The sequence below is a fragment of the Rhinolophus hipposideros genome, assembly GCF_964194185.1.
Source record: "Rhinolophus hipposideros genome assembly, chromosome: 8".
NCBI classification, from domain to species: domain Eukaryota; kingdom Metazoa; phylum Chordata; class Mammalia; order Chiroptera; family Rhinolophidae; genus Rhinolophus; species Rhinolophus hipposideros.
In genome coordinates, this window is record NC_138054.1 from 77,463,393 (window position 1) to 77,481,822 (window position 18,430).

The 18,430-nt window shown below is 45.5% G+C and overlaps 1 protein-coding gene across 2 annotated transcripts in view; it reads right to left on the reverse strand.

Moving 5' to 3' along the window:
* ARID1A (AT-rich interaction domain 1A) overlaps window positions 1–18,430 on the reverse strand; it is a 65,961-nt gene that overhangs the window by 12,666 nt on the left and 34,865 nt on the right. For both annotated transcript variants that reach the window (XM_081057314.1, XM_081057313.1), the window contains exons 5-10: window positions 4,123–4,363; window positions 3,743–3,832; window positions 3,029–3,196; window positions 2,058–2,370; window positions 808–953; window positions 603–712 (exon numbers count right to left, since the gene is read on the reverse strand). In XM_081057314.1, the coding sequence (XP_080913440.1) occupies window positions 603–712; window positions 808–953; window positions 2,058–2,370; window positions 3,029–3,196; window positions 3,743–3,832; window positions 4,123–4,363 (1,068 nt within the window). The remainder of the gene's footprint in view (window positions 1–602; window positions 713–807; window positions 954–2,057; window positions 2,371–3,028; window positions 3,197–3,742; window positions 3,833–4,122; window positions 4,364–18,430) is intronic.

Genomic DNA, 18,430 nt, shown 5'->3' on the forward strand with positions numbered 1-18,430 from the left:
GACCATAGGAGGTGGCAGCTGTGATTTTTTATCTCCCCTACTTTATAAGATAGGAAAAATGAGGTATGAAAAAGTAGAAATTTTTCGAATGATTCAAATGCTCAAATCCCCAGATTGCCACACAGCCAAATGGACAGCATACTCAGAAGGACCAACCTACAGGTAGGCCAGGGACCCAAACCCCATCTGCCTCATCTCCCCCTTTAAAGAACGTAGGGCACCATTCCTGCTGCTCTGAGTGAGGTCCAGGAAGTGAAAAGCAACTGGATGCCCATGGCACATACCATCTATCGATGCACGAAGACAGGGGGCACAGAGTCATAGAGAATTCTATACTGCAGGTCTGGCATTTCCTCCATAACACACAGCTATGAGAATATTATATTATTTACATGAGGACTCCTTGGGCTAACTCAAACCTAATTCAATGAACTCTAATCCTGGAATCCTTCATGATAAGAAGAGGTAACATCAGCTTTTTCTGAGATGATCTAGTTGGTTCCACAAAGGGCTAGCATCTAGTTACCCTCTTTTCTTTTTCCTTCCTATCACTGGAAAGGATGGGACAGAAAGTTGAGAGGAGTCAAGATATAAATCATTACTTTGGATTTGGATTCTGTCTTGGGTGTCCCATCAGCCTTGTTGTTCATTTTGGTGGCTGGAGTTAACTTGACATCCCCAAGGCCCATCATCTCTGGGCTGGCTGCCATCCCTATAAAAGAGAAAAAAATTCTCAAGTTTAATAGATTTGGGACATGAAGATCACGCTGGAAGAAATCCCTGGGGTGCGTAATGACTAGGACTTACCTGCTGAATTGTTGGCCATGGTTCCACCCATGGGATAGGGGGGTCCCTGAGGGTTGATCATGCCAGCCATACTATTAATCCCTTGTCCATATGGAGGTCCAGTTCCCATTATACCCCCTTGATTCATATTGGGGTAACCCGGTGGCCTGAGAAAAAGAGGGAAAGAGAGACACGAGCTAGAGACACCGAGATTTCAGATTTGGACTTGAGCTAAACAGTTGTGTGAGCCAAGATAATCTAGTTAGCCTTACAAGGAAAAAATCACAATCATGCACTACCTGACTTCAACATTCTTATCTTTTACCTCCCATGAAGGTTTTAACAGGGTTCAAGCTCCAAATGGGAAACCATAGCTCAATTTTAAAGGAAACACTCCTTGAAGAATGAAGCCCTATCATGTCTCTTAAATAGTGTCTCCCTCTAAGGCACGTCTAAAGTCAAGCGTGTTTCCATTTAAGGGTCCTCTCTATGACAGAAGGCCTAGATAAAATGCTCAATTTTACCACTTTGTCCTATCAAACCCCAAGCAAACTGGAGCCCTCAATAGCAAAGCACCTGGAGGGGCTTTGCATTTTTTTTTCTCAATAGGCCCACTGCAAACTTAGTGCTTTCATCATTCTGAAGTACTAACCAAGCCCACCTCTCTTTAAAGTCAATCACCCTATTCTACCTTGGTTCATCTACAACCCAGTAATACAGGAGTCACTTTAAGAACTGTAGGCACCAACAATGGAGTACACGGATAGAGCCTTAAAAAACAGTAGCCAAGAAAGAAGAATTTTTAAGTCATTAAAGCAAATCACATGAGCCTTCTGTACTTCAGCACCAGAGTCAAATGCACAGGATCACACAGAACAGCAGGAGAAATGGCAAACAAAACCCTTCCTCCTGTATTTCTCACACCACAGATCCAAGTCACATGTATCATTAAATTTCCTTTGGGAAACCAAGACACCAGATTGACAGAAGAAATGAAGAAAATCTGAAGACTTATTTTACTAATTAAAACAATTTGTGCTTTATAAAGTTCTTTATATATGGTATCTGGTCGTGTGAAATTTGATACCAATCTAAGATGCTTAAGAATCAGCACTTTTGTTGTGTTTTTCACTGTCAGGAAACCTAATTTTCTAAAGAACTCTCGATAAAATGCTTATTTACCAAGATGACATGGTTTAGGTCCGGAAGTACTGAATGATTCTACAATTTATTTCCTTGTACGGACACGCTCTTCACTTCCCAGCCCTTACCTGTTTTGGATAGAGTTGGCAGCAACATGCATGGCGACAGCAGTTTCTTGAGTTTTCCGGTTCATGCCCCCTGGTGGGGGACACATCCCTGACCCAATCTGAGGTGGCATATTGGCCATGTTAGGGCCATAAGGCCTGTTGCCCATGGAGGCGTGACTCATTCTCCCTGGAGGGAGTGTGCCATAAGGTGGGATGCCAGGCTGCCCGTGCATCTGACCTCCAGCACCCATAGGGTTCATGCTTCCAGCCATGCCTGCACTGGGGTAGTTAGCATTGGGCAAGGCATTATAGTTTGGCTGCCTGGGATAGCCTCCTGGGAGAGAAAGAAAGAGAGAAGATGCAGAGACTTGGTTAGTGACTCATTAGCAACTCACTAATATTGCTCAAACCCTAAAACTCCAAAGATGATAAACAATGGGAATCATTCAATATTTGGTCTGGAAAGAGACCAACTTCATGGTAGCCTTTAACCCCATTAAAAAAAGAAAAGGTTAAGGGGAGGCCAGAAGCATATCAAGGCAGTGCTCCAGTTGTCCCGTTATCTTAAAGACAGCATAGCACAGGCAAGACTGGCTTTGCTACTATCCAGGCTCTTCAACTCCCAGAATTCTTTCTACATAGTCGTCTTGCCTTCTCTCCCATGCTCTGTGCAAGACACTGAGCTTAGTCCATCTAGGGCTAATTTGGAACAAAGATCCATTCTATTAGGACTAATTTACTAAAAAACCAATAGTATAATAACCAATAATTATCATTTACTAAATGTCTGCACTCAGTTTTGAACTAACCACTTTTCCCCATTTTACAGATGAAACAGAGGCTCCGGGATATTCCAGGACTTTCCCAGAGTGACAGTCCTGCTCTATTTTGGGGCCTGGCTTTGGTGGATTTAAGGCAAAGAACGGCAGCACATGAGACAAGGAACTTGTTTCGTCTGACCTCTATGTGCTCCTAAGTGGGTACATACTCACCCTGTGGGCCATACTGACTGCCCTGGGGCCCATAGCTCCCCATGGAGTTCTGCTGGTAGGAGCCCATGCCCGTGTGCATCTGTCCTCCAGAAGGCTGCCGCGGAGATAAGGCCGAGCCGGGCTGGGGGGAACTGTACTGGGGCATCTGGGGGTTCCTCTGCATGTAACCTATTTGTGGGTAGTGGCCACATAGTTATTACCTCAGTACAATGGGAACAAACGCTCTGCCCTATCCTAAGACTTCACCATCTACATTTTCTTTAGCAACTAATTATATGAAGTCCCCATCTTATTTGCTATATAATTGTGTGCCATTTTAGGCACCCTCCTAAGTGACATAGCCATTAACCAGATCACGCCAACTGTTTCTACTAAATGTGGGTTTGAATAGACAAATAGCAATGACAAAAAAACAACAAGAAAAGGTGCAGGATTTAAGGGTAAAGATTCAATGCTGAATTTTAGCATTGGCTGACCGAACCAGGCACAATGCATGTAGGGAGGAATCCATCGAAACACAAATACCGAGAAAGAATGACTATGGAGGAAACACAGTTCTGGAGTCACAACATGGCCAGGTCCACTCTTAACCTCACAATTATTGCTGGGACTGTCCTAAGTTTCATGGTCATACGGTTCTCCAAAAGCAATTGCACAGGATATTCAAGGGTCGGCCTTAGCCTTCCACCCCTCCCTCAAAGCCCGGGTTCTTACCTCGATCTTGGGCAATGCTTGATTGGTTCATGGAAGGATGCATGATGCTGTCCGACTGGCCACTGGGTGGCCGCGGTGGCATCTGGTTGCCTGCTCCAGACAGAGAAAGTAGTAAGCCAATCATGGCTAAGCCTGGAAATTCTAGCTAGGAGGTCAATTCAGCACTGGAAATGGCTCCTGGGAAGGCCAAGCACCTCCCAGTATCACATACACAGAGATCCCAACCAAGGGGCTCCCATCTCCCTTCTTCAAATGATGAAGGCAAACTTTGTAGACATGAACCAGAGATGTTCTCTCTGCCAGTGGAAGGCTGGGGCTCCCTGCTATTGTTGGGTACCAGTCCCCTTGCCCCCTCCCCAAAACCCAGCACTTGAGGGTACCTGGCACTGCAGCAGGCGAGAGTGGTCCTGAGCGAGACTGAGCAACACTGGCAGGAGAGCCAACAGGGGACGGGGAGGGGCCTCGGATGCCAGGCAGGTGAGGGGAGGTATGAGGAGAGAAAGGAGACTGAGCTGGATTACTCTGCTCTCCTTGGCTGCTGGAAATCCCTGATGTGCTCACTCCAGGGCTCAGAGCTCCTTCTGTTCCCATGGGGAGATCGTCTATTGAACCAGACAGATCCTGAAACACACACACACAAGGACACAGATCAGCAACATTAGGCAAACTCTTCTTTCAACAATCCTACTACATGATTAACACTTTCCTTAAACAACCAAGAGCAAACACTCTGCACACATTATATAGTCAGGATACTATAGCTCACAGGGGGCAAACTCTCCATTGAGGGCCACACAGAAAATATTTTAGACTCTGTGGGCCATATAGTCTTTATCACAACTACTTAACTCCGCTGTTGTAGTGCAAAAGCAGTCACAGATAATAAAGTTTTATTGGAACACAGCCACACCCATTTGATTCTTTATAAAAACAACTGGCCCACAATCTGTAGTTTGCTGACCTCTGGTCTATCCACCAGAAGCAGATTTAACACTTTTATCTTCTTTCCCAGCCCCAATTTCCAGTCGTAAGAGAGCAGCATTTCAGTGAGCCTTCAGTTCTTTTCCAGCGCGGAAGCTTTGCAAAACAATGCCAGGATAATACCAAGGGGCCACAGGAGTATGTTAACAAGTTTGGGCAACAATCACAGATCCTCTCCATCAGATTATTATAACTACATTTACCAAGGACTCACTCACTCCAAGTTACCATATTTTAAAATATAAGGGGTAGGAGGTGGGAAAGCCACATATTGCACAGGAAAGATAATTCCTAACTGCCAAGAGGGGATTCCAGGCCCCCAGTAGGGAAGAACAAATGTTTACTAAATGAACAAACCAGTTTTATCCCTAGTTGTAAGTTTTTCAATGACAACTTGAAATTTATTTGGGGGCTTGTCTTGAAATAATCAGTAAAGTGTTCACTCTGGGTTGGTAAACTCCAAGATTAGCACCAGGAGCTCAATATGAAAACTATTTACCCCAGGAAATGCACCCCCAATCCCACCCCTCGCCTCTGTACATTCTCTAGCAATACTGCTGGCTCAGCACCACACATTCATTTCAGACTGGGTACAAAATGTGCCCTGAAGAAAGGATAAAAGCTTTGGATATGGGCTCAGGTCTGGGAAGACACTTATACTAGAATGGTTAAGAAGAGTTGTTTTAAAGAGACACATTTGAAGAGGAAGGAGATCCAAAATGGCTGATTTCATTCTATTCCTATTCCCACAACAAGCTCACGTTGGAAATACCAGTTAGGATGTGAGAGCGCTCTGGCTGTGACATCTGTCACCCCGTTGATCGCCAGGGTTGATTGAGATGATCTGGCGGGCGAGGCAGGTTTCCCCTTTCTCCCTCACCGCTCCATGTGCGTCCCTCCTGACACTGCGCGCTCGGTCAAAGAGGACGACCTTCCCCAATACAGGAGAAGACCGTGCTTCGGTCAAGGGTATACGAGTAGCTGCACTCCCCTGCTAGAACCTCCAAACAAGCTCTCAAGGAAATATCAAGATGACTCTGACCTTGGAGTCTGACAATAACATTAGAGGTCAGAGGGCACTTTTAGGCTCTCCCCCAACTAGCCAGGTTGGTTGGAACTTCTGCAAACCAGCTGGTTACTAGTCACTGGACTGGGAGCATTTCTGCGGAGTTGTATGGGAACAAAACCTGCCCCGAAGGCAAAGCAGACAGGCAGGTGTGCACCTGTGTCTGTGTCCAGCTCTCAGTGTTAGCCACGACATCAGCTTTCCTATAAGCAGACACAGTACGCCACAGTAAGCTGTAAGAATGCAATCAGAACTAGGCCCAGTGTGGAAGGGAACTCAAGAAGGCCTTCTCTAGGTAACACCAAAGGGCCTCTTCCCTCTCAAAAAACTAAAGCACCTGGGGCTATAAAAAGCCCTGGGTTCATCCCAAGAGAGGAGGCTTCCATCCGCATATTGACGACTAAGCTATACTAGGGACACCCGGCCTCTGGGCCAAGGAGAGTAAACTCCAAAGAGGCAGCAAGAGGACAAGAGGAGCCAACCTTGTATGCCAAAAAGGGCCTCAAAAGCCACTTGTTAAGCTCTGGTCTGTAACAGAAACCAGAGCTCAATGCTCTGTTTTAGGGACCAGTAGGTTCCCTCAGCATTCCTTCCTACAGTCTCCATTCCTTATCAAACCACCAGCGTCTGGTAATAAAAGCTACGTTGTTTACATGAATAAGAAATCAGCATAGGAATCAAAGTTCCATCCATAAGACAAGAACTTGGTTCTATTCAAATGGCTTTGAAAACTTAAGTGTCTTGAACATTTTGTCTTTAATTAGACAAATAAAACAGGAACATTCTCATGGTAAAAATAGTTCAAATGGTATAGGTAAAGCCCAAGTCCCCCTTTGCTCTCTTTTGGCTGTCTTCAAGAGAGGAACCCGTTTAATCTGGTGTGTATTCTTGGAGACCTTGTGAGAAACTGAGGAGGGCAAAAGAGAAAAAAAAAAAGAGAAAAAAACCAACAACAACCCACCAACCATTGCTGTAGGGTAGGGGCCAGGGCTGCAGATGCCACAGGGTTAAAAACCAGGCTCTCCACAGATCCACAAGGGAATGTCCTAGTCCAGTGGAGGGATCCCAGGAGCCTGAAGAAAACACTGGCAGCCCCTGGGGCTGGGCTCGCAGGAGCCTGGCGGCATCTGTGGTGACCAGGTAGTGGCTTCCTTCACAGAAGCACTCTGAGGAGAGCTGTCAGTTTTGGTCAAGTGCCCTGAGCTCCTTGGAAAAAAAGTGCTAAATAAACCACTGTCAACAGCAGTCCCACGTGAGCTGGGATGCCTACGCACAGAGTAATAGTGGGGGAGGAAGCAGCATTAATCTTCCTATCACTCTGATTTGGTAGGTTTCAAGCCAATCTCTCAAACTGTCATTTTCATCAGTAACTGGTCAGTATGGGGGTAGTTGATTAAAAAAACAATAATAATAAAAAAATTTAAGAACCAGAATGTTAGTATAGGAAGAGACAGATCATTTACATTAACAGTAACTACCATTCGAGCATCTACAACGTTCCAGGCACTTTACGCAGTTACTTAATTTTCTACAATTCTTAGCAGGAGGTACTTCCATCACTAACATGTTGAAATGAGTAAGCTGATGGTCAGAGACTGGGTTACATGCCCAAGTCCTCCAGCAAGTACGTGGCAGAACTAGATTTTGAACCCAGGTCTGCTGAATCCCAGAGGCTATGTTCTTTGTGTCTCTATTATGCTGTGATAATATACAGGCTGAGGAAAAAACACCACACACCCCTGAGTTAGGAGATCAAGGCCCAGCTAGCTCTTGGTACTTATCAGTTGTGACCTTGGGCAAGCTGTCAACAAGCTAGGCTTTGGTTTCCTCATTTATACAATGAGAGACTGGACAAATCTGTGTTTGTGACACACCCCTGGGACACATGCAAGAAATTCCACTGGCACTATATGGTCAGGGTCATATGAAATATGCAATGCCAGCAGCAAGACCCTGAGTGAGAGATACGACAACACATATGCAGCCTAAGATGTAAGACATGTCCTTCAGCCCCGGTGACTAATCAAAAGTAAATGTTTTTACTGGGAAATGGGAGGGAGGTATAAGGGCATAAGACTCCAGAAGAAGCCACCCCCCACCCCCGCCCCAACTACACGAACAGATACTGCTCTGAACTCCATGTCCTTTTATTGCACAGGACACACCTCTGCTTTCTACCCTACAAAAAGCCAGTTTTTCAGGTCTTTTGTTCCACAAAAAGCCGGATGTCTGGCTGTTGAGTCAGACCTCAATGTGCCTAACAAGTTTGGCTTTCCACAACATACTTACCACAGACAAAGTTCAATCAATCCCAGACCCAATTCTCCCTGGGGGGGGCGGGAGGGGTGGCTGCCTTTAGTATTTCAGGACTCAGGTTCTCAATTCTCCCAAAAGGACCTACAATAGGTACGTTAAGTAGAAGGACCGCTGAAAGAATTACTGCACTGTCCCTTAAGTGCAAAGATCTCTTTTCCTGAGTTTGCTCTTCCTAGCATAATCCTGCGGAGAGATGGGAGGTGAGGATCAGCCCACTCAGTGCCCTGCCCGTTCCAAGGAAGCAGCAGGGCCAGGCAGAATTTTCTCACGTGTTTCATGCATTTTATTGCTCATCTACCATGCAGATCAAAAGCGCTGGAGCAGGTCCAACTATTTCACACAGAATCTCACACTCCAGGCTGGCTACAGCCCCGAAAGCCTTCGTTTCTTCACTTGAAATACTGCCCAATGTTATTTTGGGATGTGACCTGATAGAGGAAGCCCATAGGGACTCCATGACGATAACCGTTCCAGCTGTGATTGGTTGCCCAGTTCCAGCGAGTGCCAGCATGGGTTTGTCAGGCTCTGCTGACAAACAGAACTCAGCAGCTAACACCTTCTCTTCACACCACAACAAAACCATGCCTGAAATCGCACAGTCCATACCTCATTGAGGGGGGTGTATTGGGGGAGGGGAGTTGCTAGTGTTCTTACAGGAAGGGCTGCAAGTTCTAACATGAATTGGATGTCGATGAAGTACATTTTCAAGCAGGAAGATACCAGGACCAGGGTTACATGAGGGGGGCTTAAACGATCTACCAACAGATGCTCATGAAGATGACATCAGTTCATTTTGCTGAGCAGATTAAATAACATCAACAGGAAAATCTAAAGAACAGGCTCACAGCAATGCTCAGATCCAGGCTCTTCTCATACATTTGGCTGAATCCTTGAGAAATGGAGCTTTTGTTAACCCCCAGATGGAGTCCTCGTATTCTTTTAGTTGTGAAGAGCTTTTGCCAAGTTGCGCTGACTACTGGCAGGGAAACCACCCACCAAGAGAGCCAGGTAAATCCTACACACATGCTTGTAGTACGTTAGTGTGTCTGTTTGTGTGGTGAGAACCTGGCAACTCAGCCACACTCACTTAAATGACGATCCTTGAATGAAAAAAGTCCAAATGCACAGCCTGAAATGACCAAATCTGCACTAGCAATTTGTCAAGTTATTTTCCTCGTCTAACAGATCCACGGTGGCGGCTGGAGGCTGCTCCCATGCTGGAGAGTGGGAGGAAATCCTGGAGAACACAGAGAAGGCTGGGGGCCTAACCCGTGGAGAAAGGCAGAAGGTAGGAAAGGACGCCAACAGCTTTGACAAACTTCAAGGAAAAAGGAGTAAGACAAACTTAATTACATAGAACCACTTAAGGCACACACGTTTTGGGGAGACCGGGTTTTTCCATAAACCCTTCTTTAAGTAACTACTTGTCAAGGGTCTGATGGAGAAAAGGCTACCCCTATCAAACACTTCTAAAAATATTCAGTACAATAAAGTTTCAGTCGTAGATTCTCTTTTTTCTCCTCAGTCTTTGCTACATGGAAGGGCGATCTGACCCACCCAGACTGGTAGGGGCTCCAGAGTATAGAAATACGACACTGTTCTTCAAATGAGTGACCTCAGCTCAACAGATTAACTGCCACCCCTGCCTAGAGAGCAGACTAGCAGTGCTGGAACGAATCAACACACAGAACAGGCTGCCTCCTGCTACTGGGGTACTTCCAAGCCAGAGGTTAAGCAAGTGGTAAGGAAGGGGAAAGAAAAGACACCATCCTTTTAGCATAGGATCAAGCACCATCTCCCGCCTGAACTACACTCACTGTTTAGAATAGCATAAACTGCTCTATTTCCTAACTGCCTGCCCCAAATCTCCAAAAACCCCTCACCCAACTCCCTTTTCTGTTTTTCTACAATAGGCTATTCTTCTGGGGATAATGGGGCATTTCTTCCTGGTACTTTCTTCTGGCTGCCTGGTGAGGAATGCACACGAGAGGAGTGTCAGACTCTTCCCGATTTCAGAACGTTTTTTGGGGGCCCACCTCCAAGAGAAAATTCCCTATATATACACGTTGAAATTCATAAAGAAACCTTTGGGAGACCAAATCTCCAAATTCAAAGGACACTGAAAAGACAAAGCAAGTCCCTTTGCGTCTCCCTCTTGAAGAGAAGCAGAACTGACACAAATATGTGACTATCATGTGTTCAACCGTACGGTATGTGGTTAACTCACATTTAGTTCTCACAATTGTCTTCTGATGTGTAGGTATCAACCCCATTTTAATAAAGAAGCAGGAAGCTCAGAAGTTAAATGACTTGCCCAAGGGCAGAGAGCTATTAAACAGAAGAACCAGGGTTCACACTCATATTCCTGATTCCAAAGCCTGTACTCTTTCCACCATAAGGTGGAAACTTGACTATCAAAGGCTAGGTAGGCTCCATGCTCCAAACAAGGTCAGGCAACAACCCATCTCTGGGCATGCTGGGTGATTCTTAAGCTAACCTCATTAGGCCTCACTTAGCTCCTCCATAGAAGGGAAGACTTAAACTAGATAATCCAACTTTGTATGTCTACGATGCTATGTGCTCCCCTTTCTTAGGCACTCTTCCTATAAACCACTCTGGCTCTCTAATTCTTCTTTCATGGTTAGCTTCAAATCAGCCCTTTCACCTTCACTCTCAATTTAAACCTACTTTTTGTACACTAAAGGGTATAGCAATTTTTCTTACCTCTGGATCCTTAGAAGGGCGCTTAATTTACAAGGGGGAGCAGGGAAGAGAGAGTGACTTAGAATCTAGGGAGACAAGAAATTAAGTCCCATGAAGGTAGGTAAGTATCTGGTCTCTACTGGTTTTCATACTGAATGTGCTCTCATCCTACTACCAAGCACAAGGGTGTGGCCCAGAGAAGTGAAAGCGCCTCAGCCTCTAGGTGGCCTTATCTCAGGCAATTTCATATTCACACTTTCTTCCTCACCCAGCCCTGCAACCACCCTTCCAAACTGCAGGACAATAGGGCCTTGTTTAGGGGCCCCACTCCCCAGACTACAAAATGGGAAAGTTCCTTTCTGGGGGCAAAAGCCAAGCAAGCTTTAATCCCCTGCCCAAAGTCATGTTCCAACAGTGGGATAACAGGCAACAGAGCTCCCCTCTAACACAGCAGGGTGAACCATTGCCCAGCCACCAAAGAGGAGACTGGGTGGGAAGACCAACTGTTTGAAGTCGCACTTCAGGTGCAGCAACTACAGACAAAAATCTTTTTTTTTGCCTTGGAAACTTCAAAGACGAGAACAGCTCGCGGGGGTGGGAGGGAGTCTACATAGTCATAGGACAACTTCCCTGGCCTCTCACCCCACAGGCCCGGTCCAGAGTCCCTCCAAAGCTCATCTAGACCCAGTGTTACAGGACTGATGGTCTTTCCCCCACTCATCTGTGGGACTAGAGCAGGACCAGCTATATTCTCCTACCGTTTCCCCGAAAATAAGACCTAGTCAAACCATCAGCTCTAATGCGTCTTTTGGCACAAAAATTAATAAGACCTGGTATTCTATTCTATTCTATTCTATTCTATTCTATTCTATTCTATTCTATTCTATAAGACCGGGTCTTATATGAATTTTTGCTCCAAAAGACGCATTAGAGCTGATCGGCTGGCTAGGTCTTAGTTTCAGGGAAACACGGTATGTTATTAGTGACCAAAAAAATGTCAGGTACCCAAAAGACAAAATACGTTAACAAATGTTGCTTAACCAATAATCCACTCAAAAGCGTACTCTGTAGACCCAACCTCTACCAGCCCTCTCTTTCCTTTCATTTCATTCCCCCACCGAACCCTGCACCTGAACACTAGACCTCCACATCGAGGGAGGGACTCTGGGGTGCTGGCATCAAGCGAACTGACTCTGCTGTCCAAAGTGCAGCCCCGAGTGGGCCTGTGCCACTCGGGTAAGAGCTCTTGATTGAACTGCAGTGCAGAGAAGGAATGTCTGAAAAGGAGGCTGTCAGGAAGCAGGGCTCTGTGTCACTGGAGCAATTTCAATCTCATTCCAAAAATGCAAGAACCTGCTGTTCTAATCCACCCCAGCAAAATCTTTTGAGGTGCGTCTGACCCTTTGGGTAGAGGCTGAGGGTGTTGCTGAGGTGTAAAAGGGGAAGAAGAAAGACTGTTGTGCTGCCTGCATTCCTGCGGTGGGAGCCCCTGCAAACAGCAGCTTGGCCACTGCAGCAGCCATTGATTTTCTAGGGGTCGATATTCTGCTCCCACAGATCTGCTCTGCTAGAGGTTTAATCACATTGAGTGCTTCTGTTCCACATCTCCCCTGCACTTCCCCCTCCCCAAACCAATAAAACAAACACCAAACACAATGAGACTTGGCAATGGATAGATGGTGCTCCCCATAGCTGGCCCCCACCCCAGAGAAATTCTAAGCACCAGCTCCAAGGGAGCCAAAGCTATCTGGGCAGTCCACAAGAAGCTGCAGGGATAGAGCCACAGGCCCCAGAAAACATTTAATCCTTTGCCTAACACTCCTATACAAACCCTTCTAATAATTCAAAGATTTTACATTAAAAAAAACGCAGGTTCCCAACTTGTAAAATACATAGATAGACAGACAGATCCTAGAACTCCCCACAGGGTACTAATCAGTTGAAACCTTGGCTCTGCAGTTTGTCACAGTCCCCACCAGGCCCGCATATTCCATGTTACCAATAGGCTGATCAGGCCTATTGACACACACCCCTGCCCTGCAAAGGCTTCTTTCTTGGGCCAGGAGAGATGTCTCATCTAAGGCAAAAACCACCTCTTGGCCAAAAATGTACACAGTGTTTTAAGGGTCACTAGCTAACAGATACTTCATTCCAAATATGAAAAAAAATGAAACTGGGTCAGAGCGGGGACTGAGTTAGAGCAGTGCATATTTATGGAATAAGACTGTTCTCATCTCAGCAGGAAATGAGCACGGTAAGGCTGGAGAAGGCAAAGAAGTTAGAACTCGCTACTTTCTCCAAGTCAAGCATTCACTGTTAGGAAGGCCAACCACACAGAACTTGTTCCATCATGATCATCAATTTGAATCCTAGAACTTGAGGCGGGGAGGGACCAGGAACAAGGGGAGAGGAAAGGAACACAAAAGAAAGCTGAGTTTCAGGTCTGAGAAGTGTAAGGGAGAGGGGGTACTGCCTTAGGCTTCCACCGCATGTGGCTGCCCCTCAGAATTGTAACAGAAAGCAAGCAAGAATGTAATAATGTGCATAACTGGGGAAGGCAAAATTGACACTGTGCTGAACACAGCTGAGCAAGGTCTAGGGAGCCAGACAAATGGTCCTTGGTTTGGTATTGAAAGCCCTATGTTCATATTTGCCAGTGGTCTTCTCTACCATGGGACTACTGGTCTAGATAAAATACAAACATTTTGGGGGAGGGAGTAGAACAAACAGATCTGAGGGTGGGGAATGGATATAATCTTAAACCAGAAAAGACAGCTATCAACCCCAAAGGCCATTAAAACCAAAAAGAACAACTCTGAACATAGGGAGAGACATAATCAAATTCTAAACGTAGAAAATGAGGGGAGGGGGTGGATTTTTGATAACAGTTCCTCTGACCACTGATCTCTTTTTATTTGGAAATTGGTTTCTTTCCTACCTTCCCCCAAATATCAGAAAATTATCTTCACTCATCTCAGTAAACAATATACAATATTCAATATTCCTCCTATACCAAAGCTGGACTCTTAAGGGACAGCTTTGGGGGGTGGGGGAGAAGGGGGTGGGACAGGTTCACTGAGTTCCCACCTCTAACAAGACATGGCTTCTTAGCTTCTTTGGGAAAGGTCGGGAAGGAAGGAAGCAAGCTAGCAGCTGAGAGGTGAGTTCTGCCTCATGGCAATCCGAGATTATGTCACAATACCAGCCAATTCCATGCTGACACCAGGAGGAGAAGATGGAATAGGTTTAGGCCACACAAGTGAACCGAGCAAGAGATCAAGCACTGGTCCCCCCAAAGGGACAGCACTAGATCATGTCAGTTTCATCACAGCTTTCAGGTAGCAAACAGTGCTACATGAGAAACATGAGAAAAAGACGATAGAGTTAATTCTATACTTGATTTATCAGGCACGTTAACATAGTTCCACACCTAGAGGTCCTCCCCTTTGGACCAAGTTTAAAGGAACAAATTCTCACTGTGGTGTAGAGGGGCCCTAGTGGTTTCTGTAAGGATAACATTTCTAGGAGGACTTGGTTTATATCTTGTTCAAATAGCCTAAGTCCCCAAGGGCAGAAAAGAAATAGCTTGGCAATCACATGTGGGGGCTGGCTTTCTGATTTTGGTTGGTCTTTTTAGAGAAGAACAATGGCAGCTTTGCAGAACGCACCAACAGGAGAGAAAGGGCATAAGAAGAGAATGGGTAGAAGAAAGCCACTGTTACCAAGCAACTGAGTTCATCCATAAGTTGACTCAAGAATGTCAGGGAATTCTAGTTTTTGAGGTTTCTTCCTTCCAGAGTAAATGCTTCCTACATCTTCCTGGAGAGTAGACCTAAATCCAGAAACTATAGTATCTATCACTACCTCTGCCCAGAAATCTCAACCCCGTATCTCTCCATACCTCCTCCTTCCCTTTCTCCAAAGAGAAGAGAATAATGGAAGACAAAGTCTGTTTTCTGAAGATGGCATTTTTTTCCAGATCCTTTTTCGTGATCCTTTTATAGGAGTTGGTCCTAATAGTAAAAGCACTGGACTAGAAGTCTGGGAACCCAATGTTTTCATTTACTGAATGGCCTTGGCCATGTCCTTTACTCTTTCTGGGCCTCAGGTTCCTCATATGTAAAGTGGGGGGTGAAGGGGAGTGGTGGTATTTGTGTTAGTGTGGTAAATATTCTGTGGACTAGCTTATGCTGTCTCCATTCTACTCTTTCCCTAATTGTAGTTAAAAAGCTGAAAATTACATTTCCCAAAATGCTGTGTGGATGGGTTTTGGATACAATTCAGGTTCTGCTAATTAGAAGCAGACTCAAGATTAGATCAAAGTATGGCAGAGACTATATTTCTGTCTCCTTCACTTGTTTCTGCAGGAGCATTTTTGGTTTCATCTTCCAGTTAACTGGGTGCTGGTTCTGGCGATGGCAGCAGCTACTGCTTCTTGATTCCAGTTTACTGATCCCTGGTTAGCAGATTTACAGCACTCAATCTGATAGTGGCTCACAAGTAAGAGTTCCCCTGGTGGGTCAAATCTAGGTCTAGAGTCTGTTCCTGTAGGACAAGCCTAGTAGTTACTCCCTCAATCCTTCTAATAATTTCATAAGCCCAATTCCCTATATTGAATCCCTCTCTATTAAATATACCTAGGCCTAGGGTTCAGTGTAGAAACCACTCTGACACAGTATTATCAGATGAACCCAAGAGTATTTGTGAAGGAGAAAGAACAGAATTATTCACAACGCATATTCTCTGCTAAGCCAGTGTCTTCTGGGGAAAACAGGCAAGATGGAGGAGCCTCAGAACTTTAAAATACATTTGTCCAGGACAACCACCCTCACTTCCCTTTTTACAACCTCCCTGCACTTTCTCCCTCCTACTTGTAAGCTTGGGGGCGGGGGGGGGGGGGGGGTTGGGGAGGTTGAATTGCTCACACAAGATGGAAGGTTGAGTCAGCACATGCTTTCCTTTCCATCCCTATATTCTTTACAAGCTTTTACTCTGCTGAGGATGGCATCACCTGCCCAAACCAAAGTAAGTATTCTCTGGGTTTGAGGGAGGCTTGTGTTTAGAAAGGGTACTAAGTATCTTCCTCAGCAGCAGGAATTATGTTTGTTTATAAACTCCATGTGCAAAAGAACCAGGCCACACCAATCCTAACAGCCCTGTGCAGCTAATGAGTGGAGTGAGTTTGGCCTGCACAAGATCCCAGCTTATCGTCTTACCAATTTCTGGCAACCACCAGCTTCCTACAGCAGGGCTGGAGACAAACTAAAAAACAAAGTCAAACCCAAGTGATATGTCTGGGGGTGGGGGGTCCTGCCCACCAGTCTTCAGTAGGTAACTGACCCCAGGAGCTATCACACTAGAGGTAAGCTCAGTTAGCATTCAGACTGAAATTGTTCCGAAGAAAACAAAAGGTTCCATCAAGAGGAATCTGTGTGAGACACACAGGCAGGAAGCAGAGCTGAGCCACCAGCGACTAGAATAGAAACAGGAAATGGGCCCAGGAACAAGCATACAATAATCTGCTACAAGCAGCACAGGTTCCAGCAGGCACCAGGCAGTATCAGGGCCGGAGCGGCGTGACTAAGATGGAGAAACCGAGTGGCTAGCCCTGCCAGAGAATCAGCTTTCTAGAGAAAGGACGGCCACTTGCACAGGGTACACACTGCTCTGAGCAGTCTGGGCAGATATGACAAGGGGGGCAGGGAGGGGGATTTCCTTTTTCAGACTTTGTGAGAGCACCTGGGCTACAATTCAAGGAGAACAAGCACTGACACAGTCAGATATAAAGAAAACAGGTCATCAACCTCAGAACAGTCTAATTTCTCTGGGTATCCAAACTGCTGGTGGCATTTCTGTTACCCCTTTGAAAATAAGCTATCAAAAACATAGGCAAAAACCATTGGCCCCGCCTCCTTTTACCATGAAATGTGACAAAAGGGAACACACACAGTATAAAATTAAAATCCTTCAAACATTCCAATTTTTAAGCCGTTAGAGGATTTCTGTCACTCCTCCCAATAAACCTAAGATGACAAAAAGCTGGCCCTCAAGCTCAGGTAACAAGAACCTAGGGGCTATTCAACAAAGGTTTACAGAGTAATCTCCCTGATACAGGTGTCAGATACAGACCTAAGTTCTCAAACAGAAGTACCAGCATAACGCTATGCCAACATGAAGAAACTGCTTGAAGAAAATTAAGGAGTCCTCGAGAAGGTATTTCATGTAGGTTTTGAAGCCAAAGTAGAAGTTTGCTGAGCATTAAAAAAAGAAAAAGGGTCAGGGGGACAACCCACACGACATCTTCAGCAAAAGGAAAATGGCAGGAAGGACCAAGAATTTTAAGGAGCTTAAGGTACACACCTGTGTGGCCAGAGAGGAAGCTGCAGAAGTATGCTATGAGCTGGGGGTGGCCCCCAAATGGGGTCTGGACTGTAGGCGTGAGGTGCAAGGGCCCCAAAACCACCCACAAAACAATCGGGGGTGATCTCCCACTCCCATCCCCCACACTCAGAAATTACTTATATTTTACTAGGCACAGTGGGTAAAATTAATTGTATTCCAAAATCCCCAGGTTTGAAAACTTTAGTCTCAGCTCTCAGGGTCTAAACTCCTTGCTTCTAAACCAGACAAATTAATCACCTGGGGATCGTGTTAACAGCGCTGGATTCTATAAAGCTGGGGTGGGGCCCAAGAACCCGCATTTGTAGCGAGCTCCCAGGTGGTGCCTGTGCTGCTAGATAATGGACCACGTGTTTTCAGTAACAAGGCTATAACTGATGGAAGTTAGCATTTATCGGAACACTGTGTTCTAAGAAGAAATGCATAGAACAGGGCTTGCTCCCATACAACAAACACAAGGGGAACCAAAGAACCAAACTCTAGTCAACTTTCCACTGTCTGAGGTGACTTCCTAGTTGGTTAGTTCCTCCAGCAGGCCTGCCCTATGGATTTTGGCCATCTTTCCTCTCCCATCCCTCCCCGCTACTCAGCTGCCCTTTTCACAACCCATCTGTGCCTCCATTACAAGGAGGTCTGGGAAAACAAAAGTGAAATGGAAATCCATTTATACTCCTTTTTTGAGCACAAGTTCTAGTAAATGTTAAATGGCAAATGGCTGGGCTTTTGGTTGAACATGAGAAGATCAGATGGACCATGTCTTTCCTCTGCTGGGTGGGATGCTACAGGAAGGATTTCATCTGAAACATCAGAGAAAGCTGGATTCCAATCCTGGTTCTGACCTTTAGTTTCTTCTTATGTAAAGCATATTTCAATTCCCGCCCTTCTATGAGGACTGGTATAGGCTATAGATCCTTTCTCGGCCTCACTTCTACCCCTAAGATTCGGGTTCTACAGGAACAACATACCGTGTTTCCCCAAAAATAAGACCTAGACAGACCATCAGCTCTAATGCGTCTTTTTAAAGACCCAGTCTTATAAGATCGGGCATAGTATAATATAATACCGGGTCTTACATTAGTTTTTGCTCCAAAAGATGCATTAGAGCTAATGGTCCAGCGAAGTCTTATTTTGGGGGGAAAAACGGCAGTTCCCTCCCACTTTCACTTCCCAGATCCCTATAACCCAAACTCTTAGGGTCTGACAATATCACAGAAGTAAAATTT